General features: G+C 46.4%; 1 protein-coding gene across 1 annotated transcript; it reads right to left on the reverse strand.

Moving 5' to 3' along the window:
* Positions 1-10547: 10547 nt before the first annotated feature.
* Positions 10548-12416, reverse strand: GP5 (glycoprotein V (platelet)). The gene has a single exon (XM_006902094.1). The coding sequence runs from the start codon at positions 12414-12416 to the stop codon at positions 10548-10550; it is 1869 nt and encodes a 622-aa protein (XP_006902156.1).
* Between the last annotated feature and the right edge of the window lie 1083 nt (positions 12417-13499).

Here is a 13499-nt window from a genome sequence, read left to right on the forward strand (position 1 = left end):
TCGAGGTAGGAAGAACCATGATGTGCATTTTGAAGCAGGTGGCTTTCTCCCTCAAATGCTGGAATTCCTGCTCTCTTGGGATTGGTAGGCCTGGACTTGAACTCCCACACAGGACCTCCCAGCTCCATAACATGGTCATGCCATCCTTGGATGACACAGACTAGGTTCTTTCTTGAAGTCAGGTGAAATCTCCCTAGCCTTTTTTTCTTTTTCCTTCTACCAGTGCCTATGGGTGATACATACAGTGTCAGGAGTTAACTGTAGCTGGGCCATAAAGATGCCGGGCAGTGGAAGTCATGGCAAGCAGGCATGTGGGAGGCTCATGCTGGGATAGACTGTGAGCTTCTAGGGGCAGCTGTGCAGGCTGCCAGTCCTGCTGTCATGAGGCCAGCTCTGACTTGTGGCGACCTTGTGTACAGGGATAAAGTGTTGCCTCCTCCTGCATCATCCTTACCATTGCCGGCATGTTTGGGCCCACCACTGCAAATGCCATGCCAGTCCATCTCAATGAAGGGTGGCCTCAGCCTCACGGGCCTTATGCTGCACCAAATACGGTGTTGTCATATAGTCATTGATCTTTCTTGTTGTTGTTGTTATGTGCCATCGAGCCTCCTGTGATCCTAAACACAATAGCTCTGAATCCTGCTCTATCTTGAGCCAATCTTCCTGTCCCTGTCACACTTAACCCCCAGTCACTATGTCGATCCATCTCATCCAGGGTCTTCCTCTCCTGGGCTGTCCCTCCGCCATTCCAGCATGGTGTCCTTCTCCAAGGACTGGCCCCTCCTGGCAACATGCCCCAAGTGTGTGAGACAGAGCTTCAAAATTCTTGCCTCCCAAGCAACAAATGCTGGCGAGGTTGTGGAGAAACTGGAACCCTGATTCACTGTTGGTGGGAGTGTAAAATGGTGCAACCCCTGTGGAAAGCAGTATGGCACTTTCTCAAAAAGTTGCAAATAGAGATACCATTTGACCCAGCAATTCCACTACTGGGAATATACCCTGAAGAGACCATAGGTGACATCCAAGCAGATATATGCACACCCATGTTTATTGCAGCTTTGTTCACAATAGCAAGGAGTTGGAAACAACCTAAGTGCCCATCAACAAACGAATGGCTAGAGAAGCTGTGGTATATTTGCACAATGGAATACTATGCTGCATTGAAAAACAAGGAACTCATGCAATATTATTCAAAATGGTTGACTCTGGAGAACATTATGCTGAGTGAAATATTCCAGTCACAAAAGGACAAATATTACATGATGCCACTGTTGTAGAATGGGACTAACCTTGGGGTTGGGGAGAGACTGAGTATGATGGGTTCAATAATGTATACTGCACTGAAACAGAGGAGGGAGAAAACTGTTTAAAAGAGATATGTGACTAGGTATTTCTGTCATCACAGGAGTCTAGAGCGATGGCTCCATGGTGGAGGATTTATAAAACAATGAAAGAATCTTTTCTTTTACTTTTCCATAATTTTTGACTCATGTACTTATAACTTGTTAGTTAAATTTGTGTCTTCTAGGTTGCAACACCCCCATGATACATCTTCAAGGATATGAACATGTACGGCTAAGCACAATTAATAACAGTGCATCTAAATTCCAAAATCAATCTCCATAATAGTCTATGTGTTTCCTACTGCCAAAGGGGCCCTTTAGAGTAGTGAGAGAAGATCTTCACCCTGAAACCCACAGCGTCCCTTTTCAGCAGGAAGTAGCTAAGAGAATACGCCATCCCCTTTTCCTTATGAATCAGGGTGAAGTCTCTCTCAGGGAGGAGTGATAGGGAATGCCAAAGGACACACTGACAAAGGAGATTATTCAGAACTGACTTTGACAAGCACTGTGGCAATTGGACAATTAAAACAGACATTCGGATGGCGGGGGAAGAAGAAAAAACTGGGGAGGAAGGTAGAGAGAATGGTGCAGCAATGAAGGAATGAAAACCCCAAATCCCTGTAAATGTTCATTAAAATTAATAAAATTTAATAATAATAAAAAAGAGCATAAAAAATAAAAAAACCCAAAAAAACAAAATTCTTGCCTCCAAGAAGCAACTTGGTTTCACCTTCTCCAAGGCAGACTTGTTTATTCGCTTGTGTTCAACACTCTTCTCCAGCACCACAACTAAAAGACATTGATTCGCTTCAATCATCTTTAGTCATTGTCCAACTCTCTGACGCATAGCAAGTCGTAATGAAGATCATGGCCTGGACCAGGTGCACCTTAGTCTCTAGAATGATACCACAATCTTTCCTTACAGGTGTCAAAAGCTAGTAGGGTGCTCTGGTCGCCTAGTGGTAAGAAGCTGTGCTGCAATCTCAAAGGCATGCTGTTCAAATCCACAAGCTTCTCCACAGGAAAGGGATGCCAGTCTCCTCCCATGTGATTTACAGCCTCTGAGAACCCACGAGAGGGTCATCTATGGGTCCATTCCAACTTGACTGTACTCCACAACAACAACAAAGCTGGTAATTCAAATATATGATCCATAAGGTTTTCACTGGTGAACTTCAGATTTCCAGGCCTTTATGCCCCATCTTAGTCTGAAAAATACCACTGAAACCTGCTTACTCAGGAAGACAGTGCTGGTATTTGAAGTACTGGCAGCATAGCTTCTAACACATTGCAACATGCAAGCAACCATAGCACAGAGAATAGACAGAGCGGGAGAGTGGAACAACTAAGAGCAATACTAGTCCCAAAGCTGGATGATCATAAAAACTGCATAGACGCCATCTCCTCTACTCCAACTCTACACATTCAATCAAGAGAATTTGAGCTGAGATCAACTGGAAAGGACAAAACTCAGAAATACTGACATTTTTCATGTTTCCTTTGATGTCACTGCTGCTGTTGTGTGCCATCAAGTCCGAACCCGCTCACTGCTGACCCTCCAGCAGGTTTTCAGAGGCAGTAAACTGTCTTTCGCTTGTGAAGCAGCTCGTGGGTTAGAAGAGCGTGCCTTCATGATGTCACTGAGAATGTAAATTGCTAGAAGTATGGGACCAGGAGTAAGCTCGACTGCTCCTCTGGTACCTTTAGCCGGAGCAGCCTGAGGGAGGGCTCGCCAGTCTGGTGGTCCCACCACAGGGGTCAGGGGGAGGCTTGAGGCTCTGGATTCTGACCTGTGGAAGGCAAGGGAAAAGCTTGCCTAGAAGACCTCAAGGACCATGTCTGTGGCCTCTCTGCAGCCACTGCACCCATCCTTAATCCTCAGGTCTCCTCCGTGCCTGATAGGTGCAGAGTAGTGGAAGCAACAGGGCAGATGCACACCGCAGTCTTCTGGAGAGGCTATTGACAGTGGCATCCCACTGTTAAGATAGCACTTCAGCCCCATACATCAGCCTCTCATTGATGATGGGGAAGCTGAGTCTCCGAGCCCTCACATTTCTGCTATTCCCAATACACAAAGACACCTCCCCAAGAGCTCTGTGTGCTGCTCCTGGGGCCAAAAGGCTTAGCAGAAGCCTGCACTTCTGTTTCTACATGCTTTCTCTAACTTTCCGCCTCTCTCTACTTTTCTCTTGTGTATCTCTCTTTATTCCCTTTTCCTCTCACCAGCAAAGATCCCCACAAATAATGCTCAGCTCTCAGGCAGCTCCTGCTGGCTCATGGGACTAGAAGCTGTGGAGAGAAGTCCGTGTCCCTGAACAGGAGCGCCCTCTTGATGAGGCACCCCTTCCTTCCATCCACACCTGACTCAACTACACTAGGGAGAGGTGATGGGGCTGGGGCTGCTTTTAAAAATAGCTCTATGGCGAGCCCTGGTGGCCTACCGGCAAGAAGTTGCACTGCAATCCCAGAGGTGAGTGGTTCAACCAGATGCTCTGCTCGAGGAGGGACAATCTCCTCCTGTACCAGTCAGATTCAATTTGAGGGTACACACACACAAACATAAGAGAGAGAGAGAGAAGAAAGCAAGCTAGCTCTAGGCAAGAAGTCACACTTGGGCTCTCATGACAACTCTGCCGATTACAAACTCAGGTATGTTACCACCCCACTCTGGACCTTAGTTTTCTTGTCTATAAAATGGGATAATAATGCTTCTACCGCCCCAGGTGGTTGTGAGAATTAGGAAGATGGGTCTCATGGTGTCAAGCATGCATTACAAGTTTAATAGAGAGTGTTGAGCGTGGCTGCAACGGAAGCACAGGGCTCTCCCAGGGGAATGCCAGCTGCACGGGATTATCAGTGGAAGGGTATCAGCGGTTAAGAGAGGCCGAGAGCAGCTGGCAGTGCTCTTTGGCATCTGCGAGGCCAAAGGGATAAAGAAGGAGCATGGCCCCGCAGAAGTCCTCGGGGCTCTTCCCTCCCGGGCATCTTGGGCATCGCAGCCTCTGGAGCTCTGACCCAGCCACTGCACTCAATTAGTGCTCGTGTTTTTACGATGTTGACGGAATCGCCTTGTAACATTTCAGCCGCCTAATGACGGTGTGCACAGCCGCTGGCACGGAGTCCCGGAGTCCCTGCCTTTGGCACACCCTGGCAATAATGGTGATTTTTTAAAAGCTGGGAAGCCCGGGATGACTTCTCCCCAAACAGACTTGGTCAGTCCACAAATAAGTCAGAAATCAATAATAAAGTCAGCTGTCACTGAGTCGGTCCCTACTCGTGACAAATCCATGTGTCAGAGTAGAACTATGCTCTCCACAGAGTTTTTGATGGCTGGGGTTGGTTTGTTGTTTTTTGTTGGGGTCTTTTTGTTTGTTTGGTTTTTGTTGTTATTTTGGAGGTAGACTGGCAGGCCTTTCTTCCAAGGCACTTCTAGATGGACTTCATCCCCAGCCTTTGCCTCACAGCAAGCACTTTAATCCATTTAACCGTTTTCACCTCTCAGGGACTCTGAGATAAGATCCTAAAAGTAAATATCGGGTTAAAAAAAAAAAGCAGCATTTCTAAATAACTCATAACTCAAAGGGAGAAAAATCAAGACAGAAATGAGAAAATTAAAAACAGGGAGCTCTGGTGGCTTAGTGGCAAGAAGCTGTGCTGTAATCCCAAAGGAACCTAGTTCAAGGCCACCAGCCGCTCCACAGGGCAATCTCCTCCCATGCAATCAACTGCGTCTGGAAAGGAGGGTCAGCTATGGGTCGGCTCTGACTCTGTGGTACTCAACAACAACAACCAATCAAGAATAACAAGGACAACACTACTACAGCCTACAACTTGAGAACTGTGCTAAAAGCAGAGCACAGGGAAAATGTATGCCTTAAAATAAAAAAAGAACATTAATGGGCTAAGGAACCAGGGGTTGAAATGAACCCAGACTCAAAGAAAACAAATGCAAGAATAAATAGAGACAAAAGCTGAAAATAGACGGACTTGAAAACAGGAAAACATACGTTGTTCAAATGCACCAGATGCTCCGCTGGAGAAGGAGGGGCAAACTCCTTCTGTCGCAGTCAGGTCCAATTTGACAGTACACACACACACAAATAATAAAATAAAAAAATTTAAAAAAAAAAGAAAACAGTAAAACAGAGAGGTGCGGCGAAGTCCAATGTTTGTTCTTAGGAAGAACCGATTAAATAGTGCAACGTTGTTTTTTTAAAGGGAAGATGATTACGCGCAGGGTTCACTCATGCATTGCTTGAGGGCTGATCCCGACTCAGTATGACCCTCCATGGCGTTTCTGAGCCTGTAAACCTTCACGGGAAGGGACTATCTTTCTCCTTGCGAACAAACGGTGGGATTTGAATCCCCAGCGATGCACCACTTTTAGTTACAATAATCCTTCTGAAGTGAAGAAGGGGCAGGAAACAGTTTCTTTCTCCAAGCCCTCAGAAGGAATACACACAGCTGGACTTTTCTGACAGTTCTTTCAGAACTCTAAGGGAGGAAAATTCTGTTCTTTAGAAGTGCTCATGTTGCAAACATCAAATGCTGACGAGGTTGTGGAGAAACTGAAACCCTTATTCCCTGTTGGTGAGAGTGTAAAATGGTGCGACCGACCACTGTGGAAGGCTGTATGGCACTTTCTCAGAAAGTTGCAGATAGAAATACCATTTGACCCAGCAATTCCACTACTGGGAATTTACCCTAAAGAAATCAGACCTGCCACCCAAGCAGACATATATGCACACCCATGTTTACTGCAGCTTTGTTCACAATAACAAAGAGGTGGAAACAACCCAAGTGCCCATCAAACAAATGCAAACAAAACAAACAAATGGATAGAGAAGCTCTGGTATATTTACACAACGGAATACTACACTGCATTGAATAACAAGGAACTTATGAAATAGTATACAAAGCAGATGACCCTGGAGGACATTATGTTGACTGAAATATCTCGGTCACAAAAGGACAAATATTGCTTAGTGCCACTGTTGTAAAACGGGACTGACATCGGGGTTGGGGGGAGACTGAGAAAGAGGGGATAAATAATATATATTGCATTGAAACAGATGAGGGAGAGAACTGTTTAAAAGGGATATATGAATGGGTATCCTTGTCATTACAGAAGTCCAGAGTGAAGGCTGCACAGTGGAGTGGACTTTGTGGGGGGAGGGGGTTTCCATAACAATAAAAGAGTTTTTCTTTTTCTTTTTAAGAAGTGTGAATTGGGGGAGTAAGTGGGTAGGGAGAAAAGTGTAACAGTGAATGACAGGAAACCCTGTCTCTGTTAACTTTCATTAAAATTAATTTTAAATTTTTTTTAAAAAACTGCTAATGTTATGGTACATTGTTACAGCAATGGAGACAGCGTTCTTTTTATGACATTTAAAAGCATGTGAACCATAGCTTTTGTGCAGGATTATAGACATAATAGAAAGAGTACAAAAGTACCAGATTTATTAAGCAGCTTGCTGATCAGGAGAAAGTCAAAGAACTGAGCTGGAGAAGATGTCCACACAGGAAGTTTCAGTAGCACCTGCCATAGTGCATTCTGTTAAAAATACATGAAACAGATATAACAAAATGTAAAGATTCTCTAAAGCTAGGTGAGATGTCAAAAGCTGTTCTTTGCAAAATATTTAAGGATAATGGTCTGAATGTTGGGGAGAGGTGTTGAAGTTGGATGGAAAACATCAAAATGTAAACACATGGAAGTGCATCCTCTGTTGTATCCCTTGCTCCAACCCATAGGAAGCCAAACGCATGTGTTAAGTCAATTCTACCATGGCGATCCTCCACTGGGTCTCCGGGGTTGGAAATCTTTATGGGAGGAGACTATCCATCTTCCTCTGTTGGACAAGCTGGTGGATATGAACTACCACCATTTCATTTAGCAGCCTGATATGTCATGCATGGCTTAGTGGAAAGGAGTTGCTCTGCCAACCCAAAGGCATGCAGTTCAAATCCCTTAGATCCGTGATGTCTTTGAAAACCTGCTGGAGGATCAGATATGAATCAGTTCCAACTTGAGGATAACAACAATAAAAAATTCCAAGTGCCTGGTAAAACCAGGTCATCAATAAATACTTGTTGAACGAACAAATAAACACATGCAAAGACTCTGAGAACTTTAGAACACAGTGTTCTGGAAGATGCAGCTGTAATAGCAGGTAATTTCTGTTGTGCCCCATACCCACTGTACACTCGCTTAACTGTTAGGAGTGAATTCTCACATTTCATCCTTACCACAATGATTAGGAGATTACCAAAAATTGTTTTGGAGAGCTGAGCAGTATACCTGAGAGCACAGGAGTAAGAGTTAGAGTCATTATTTCACAGAAAACCTCTGGTTTTTACTCTGCATGTAGTTTAAAAAAAAAAAAAAATTGGAACCACAACAATAAACAAGACAAGGAAAGGCCAGCTAGAGTGTAAAAAAAAGAAAAAAGATACTGTCATTACAAGAGTCCAGAAGGAAGGATGCATAGTGGAGTGGACTTGGGGGAGGGATTGTATAACAATGAAAGAATTTTTCTTTTACTTTTCAAAGAGAAGAGCCAACTGGCGGGGTGGGGGGGAGGTTGGGCAGGGAGAAAAATGCAACAATGAATGAATGGAAACCCAAAGTCTCTGTAAACTTTTATTAAAATTAATTAAAAAATAAAAATTATAAATAGGCCTCCATGGATTTGGAACTGCCTCAAACAGATCCTCCAGAGACTTTCAGAAGCTGTAGATCAGCTGCGAGGAGATTACCTGTCTTTCTTCAGAGGAGTGGCTGGCGGCATGGAAGCACCAGAGAGGGGCCTTTGGGTTAGCTGTGTACCTCTCTACAGATTCCTCTACCAGTGCTCCATCCTCAGTGTAGGGGCATGTTAGCGGGTCCTAAAGTAAACCGTGGTTTCTCGTGTGTCCTCCCTGCTAAGGCAGCGCCCAGCAGAGAACCCTGTATTCAGCAGTCAGGGAAGGCTTCTCCAAGCACAGCCGTTTGAGCGGGGCCATGAAGCACGTCCCCAAACAGCAGCAATCTGGCTCTTCCTGCTTCGCCTTTCATTAGGTGTTCTGAGCTGATACTAAGCAGAGTGCAGCCACTGGTCCTGAGATCCACCCAACCACCTTCCACCTCCTCACCCCCAACCTCACTGGTGAAGATGAACTGCTTTAGATGTCACCTCCAGTCTAGAAAGCATGTTTTCTCACCTTTCTGCACAAGCGACAAGCCCAACTCAGAGCTCTTCCTTGGAAATCATGACAGCAGCAATAATTGTTGTGTCCTTTAATAATAGCTAACATTTCTTTATTGAGCCTTTACTATAGGCAGGGTTTACTGCCTTTAATTCTCACAACTCTATGAGCTCACAGCCTCTCTGCTATTGTTAGGTGCCATCAAGTCGGCTGCAATTCACAATGGCTCCACGTGCAACAGAAGGAAGTCCTGTCTGATCCCGGCCATCCTCACAACTTCTTGTGCTTAAGCTCTCTCTGAGGTTGGTAGTGTATTGTCCCGTTTTTAGAGATAAGCAAACCCAGCCTTAGAAAATAGAAGTGTTCAGCAAAAAGTCCTATTTAGGTGTGGAGTTGTTTTAATAAAAATTTTTTATACTGGTTTACTTAAAAAATTCATATACATTCTCGAGTCCTGTGTATTTAATGAGTCTCTCTCCGTATCATTCTCTTCAAGTCAGAATACACCCATCGCTGGATCTTCAGGAGGCTGTAAAATCACACAGCAGACAGCCATCCTTCTTCGGCAAAGCTGCTGGTGGATTCTAACAGCCAGAGAGGCACAGCCTAGGAGTTAGTGCCCTAGTAAGGGTGGAGCTGAGATCTGCACCCAGGCTTTCAACTCTCTGGTCCTTATCTTTTTCTTTTAAAAAAAATTATCATTATTTTGTGCTTACAGTCAAATCGGATCTGACTGGTACAGGAAGAGATTGTCCCTCCTTCTCTAGGTGGATTTGAACCATGTGCCTCTGGCATTGCAGTGCAGCTTCTTGCCACTAGGCCACCAGAGCTTCTTTCTGGTCCATGTCTTTTTTTTTAATGATTTTTTTTTATTTTATTATTTTTGTGTGAGTGTACCATCAGATCAGATCTGACTGGTACAGGAGGAGATTGTCCCTCCTTCCCCGGCAGAGCATCTGATGGATTCGAACCGTGTGCCTCTGGGATTGTAGTTGCAGCTCCTTGCCATTAGGCCACCAGAGCTTCCTTCTGGTCCTTATCTTAATCAATGCTAATGCAACAAGAGCCACACTGCATTCAGTCTGAAGACTCAATGCCAGTGTGATCCCAGCATCATGAACTAGAAGCTCATCACTCATTACACATGTATGCAAAGGCTTGTAAAAAAGAAGCAGCATTTCATCCCAAGTAATGAAAACCAATTGATTGTCAAAATGATGTTTCACCCATGCTAAAAGCTGATAGATATACCCAGTTTTCAGACTGGGAGAGTTTGTGTACCTTTCCACCTCCTACACCCTACCCCCATCACCTTCATCCTCAAATCCCAACAACCCTCAGCCCTCACCCCCAGGCCCCCACCTGAGCAAACCCATGCATCACAGGTTAACGTCTTCACAGCACTCTTCACCTCCAGGACCTCCCGGTGGCTCCTCCTCAAGAGCCAAGCTCTGCTTTGAGCTCCTGTAGAGAAGGCTCTGAGTACAATCTCTCAGCCTATCCCAGAGGTCATACCAAAAAGAGAATGCCATAAGGTGAGAAAACCAGAGATGCCTAAAGATCCGGGAAACAACTCAAAAGAAAGTGCTGGTTACCTTTCAAATGGAAGTAGAAGACGAAAACAACCTATCTATTCCTTAAGAAAATCCACTAACACTTTGAGCACATATATGAATATTTTTTTTAATTCATTCATTGATTCACCATAAAAACATGAGCCGGACATGGCACCTCCCCATGTGCGCAGTGGGCGCGGGTGGGTCACACGGAGTTGATGCCCCCAGGAGCACAACAGAGGAAGGGTGGCAAGGGATGAGGGGCTTGTGAGGGAGACAGCAAGAGAGCTGGGGAGAGGGGGGTAGGAGTCCACGGAGAGAAGGGCGAAGGGGCTGGAGGAGGAACAGGGAAGAAGGAAAAGGAAGAGACAGTGGAAGGCCAAGGCAGTAGAAGCAGCCTGCCTGGATTCTTCACAGAGCCAAGCTCTGAAAGAATCGTAAATGTCCTCCCATTCGTTCAAAAAAAAACTCCCTCTCTGATTAACAGTTTAAAGAGCCTGCCGATTTTAATCATAGCCACCACAATGATCACAGTGATTATGGCCTGGATGGCTAAAAGCAGAAGATAGAGACCCCAGAACAGGCTATGGTTTTCACGTTTGCCTTTGGCCACCAGCTGGGCCCACACCCAGGGCTCTGGGGTGGTCGGTGAGAAGGCCAGGCCTTTGAAGGGCAGGGAGCAGCTGGGCAGGCCTGGGGAAGGAGAAGGGGAGCCTAGGGGAAGAGTTGTGGAGGGAGAGGCGGGGACTTTGGCCAGGCCTGGGGAGAAAGAGGGGGGAACTTGGGGTAGAGCTGGGAACGGGATGGTGGGGACTTTGGCCAGGCCTGGGGAGAGGGAGGCGGGAACTCTCAGAGAGAAGACTTCTGACGAGGACTGGGGAGCAGGTGACTCGGTAACGGGGCAGCTCAAGTTATTAGCCGTCAATCCAAAGAGCGGTGTGTTCTCTAACTGCCCTGGAGCGCTGCACCGGGGGACCTCGGTTTGCAATGAGAGGTTTCTGTTCCTCTGGTACCACTCTACGAATGGCCACAGGTCACAGTCACAGAGCCATGGATTGTGCTCCAAACCCTGGACCTTCGTCAACGCAGGCAGAGCGTCAAACAGGTCGCCAGGCAGGTTGTGCAGCTGGTTGTGGCCGAGGTGGACTTGCTGCAGGTTGCTGAGGTTGCTGAAGAGAGTGGAGGGCAGGGTCTGCAGGCTGTTGTTGCGCAGCGACACTTCCCGCAGGCGGTCCAGGCCCTGTAGCAGGCCGTCCGGCAGCGACCCCAGGTGGTTGGAGTGCAGCGCCAGCACCCGCAGCTCCCCCAGGCCCCGGAAGGCGCCCTTCGGGAGCGAGCTCAGCAGCGGGTTCTCCGTCACCCCCAAGACCTGCAGGCGGCTCAGGTTGCGAAAGATGCTGTCGGGCAGGGTTTGGATGTTGGTGCCGTTCAACCACAGCTCCTGCAGGCCCGTCAGCTCCCCAAAGATCACGGGCGGGAGCCGGCGCAGCGGGTTCTCTGACAGCGTCAGGAAGGTCAGACTGCGCGTGCGCAGGAAGAGCTCGTGCGGCAGGTCTCGTAGACGGTTTTCCGAAAGGGTCAAGGAGCGCAAGTTGCTGAGCTTGTCGAAAGCACCTCTTGGAATAAGGTATAAGCGATTTCTGTGGAGCTGCAGCTCAGTCAAGGCACCCAAGCCATCCAACACCCCCCAGTAAATACCAAGTAAATTGTTCGAACCCACCAGCAGTTTCTCTAACTTAGTCTGTGTCTCTAACAGCCTGTTGGCCAGGTAGGTCAAGTTATTTTCCGATACATCCAACACTCTGAGGTTCCCTAGGTTTGTGAAGAGGTAAGTAGGAAGAAAAGTGAGTAGATTGTTGTTCAGAAAGAGCTCTTGCAGGTTAACCAGCTTCTGGAACATACCCTGGTTAAGGATCTGTAATGCGTTGTGATCCAGATACAACTGCTCCAGGAGCACCATCTTTTCCAACAGGTTAACGTGAAGAGAGGTGATTTTGTTGCGTGACAGCCTCAGCGTTTTTAGGTTTATCAGGTCGTCAAAGGTGCCAAGGGCAATGGCGGAAATGCCGCTGTCTGTGATGAGCAGGCGCTTCAGGACCGTCATGCCGCTGAAGCTGTTGCTCTGCAAGGTGCCACTGGTCATGTGGTAGAGCAGGATGTGGGTGAGGTTGGTGGGCAGGCCGAGCGCGGGGATGCCCTCCACGCTGCTCCCAGAGCACTGCACGGCGTCCCGTAACGGGCACCTGCAGGCTGCAGGGCAGGGGAAGGGCTGCGGCTGGGCCCGCGCCAGCCCCAGCGCCAGGCACAGCAGGGCGGTCCTCAGCATGTCTGCAAAGGCAAGGGGCGTTAAGTCTGGAAACCCAAAAAAAGTGTGCAGAAGCCCAACCACCACCCTTCCACCAGATATCACTCACTGCTGGCCAAATACAGCTAGTAAGTCTTTTTATGTGAGATAGCTAGCCATTCTGTATTATGAGTTCCCATGCTTACGGGTCTTACTGGTTTTAAAGACAATGGAAATGGAAGTGTTTTCAACCTGTAAGCATAGGTGAAGACTTTACATGGAGGAAGCTAATTAAGACAACCATTTGATTTCACAGACATCACCAACAGTGCCCACTGTGAAAAAAGCTCTGGCGAGCTTGCCAGTTGGCTGGAACCACTTCACAGAAGGCACAGCGTGGTCTCTTAAAGCCACAGCAGGCACCGCCAAGCTGGTGCTTGCTTTTTTTTTTCTTCTTGATATCTTATTGAATATACAAGCAATTGGGAAATAAAGCTAGTGGTAAAACACTTGAAGAACTACTTTGTAAATAATTTTGTCTGCCATAAAAGAATGTTGGAGGTGAAACTAAGAAAAGAGGAGATAAATAATGTACACTGCATTGAAATAGATGAGGGGAAAAAAACTGTTTAAAAGGAATATATTATCAGGTATTATTTGCATGACACAGTCCAGAATAAGAGCTGCATAGCAAAATGGACTTGGGGGGGTGGGGGGAAGAAACTGTGCAATAGTAAAAGATTATTTTCTCAAAGAGAAAGGTGAACGGGGGGGGGGGGGTGCAGGTAGGGAGGAATATGTGCAGTAATGAATGAATGAAATCCAAGTTCTGTATAAACTTTTGTTAAAATCTCAACTCAAATAAAAGCTGATTCTTCTGATTACAATAACACTGTTTCTGTCACACTGACTTAACTCCTCAGAAACAGTGAACGCCTTATCCTAGATGAGAAGAGCTGGTAATAGTACTACTTTACCCTGTATGGTACACACTGTTCTCAGCACATTGTTGTTAATTCAATTAATGCTTACAATAATTCTGTATCATTAAGTACCCAATACATAGATGGGGAAACTAAGGTACAGAAAGGTTAAGTAACTTATCCAGGGTCACACAGCTGGAAT

This window comes from Elephantulus edwardii, unplaced genomic scaffold, assembly GCF_000299155.1.
Source record: "Elephantulus edwardii isolate Elephantulus edwardi_28Jun2011 unplaced genomic scaffold, EleEdw1.0 scaffold00367, whole genome shotgun sequence".
NCBI classification, from domain to species: domain Eukaryota; kingdom Metazoa; phylum Chordata; class Mammalia; order Macroscelidea; family Macroscelididae; genus Elephantulus; species Elephantulus edwardii.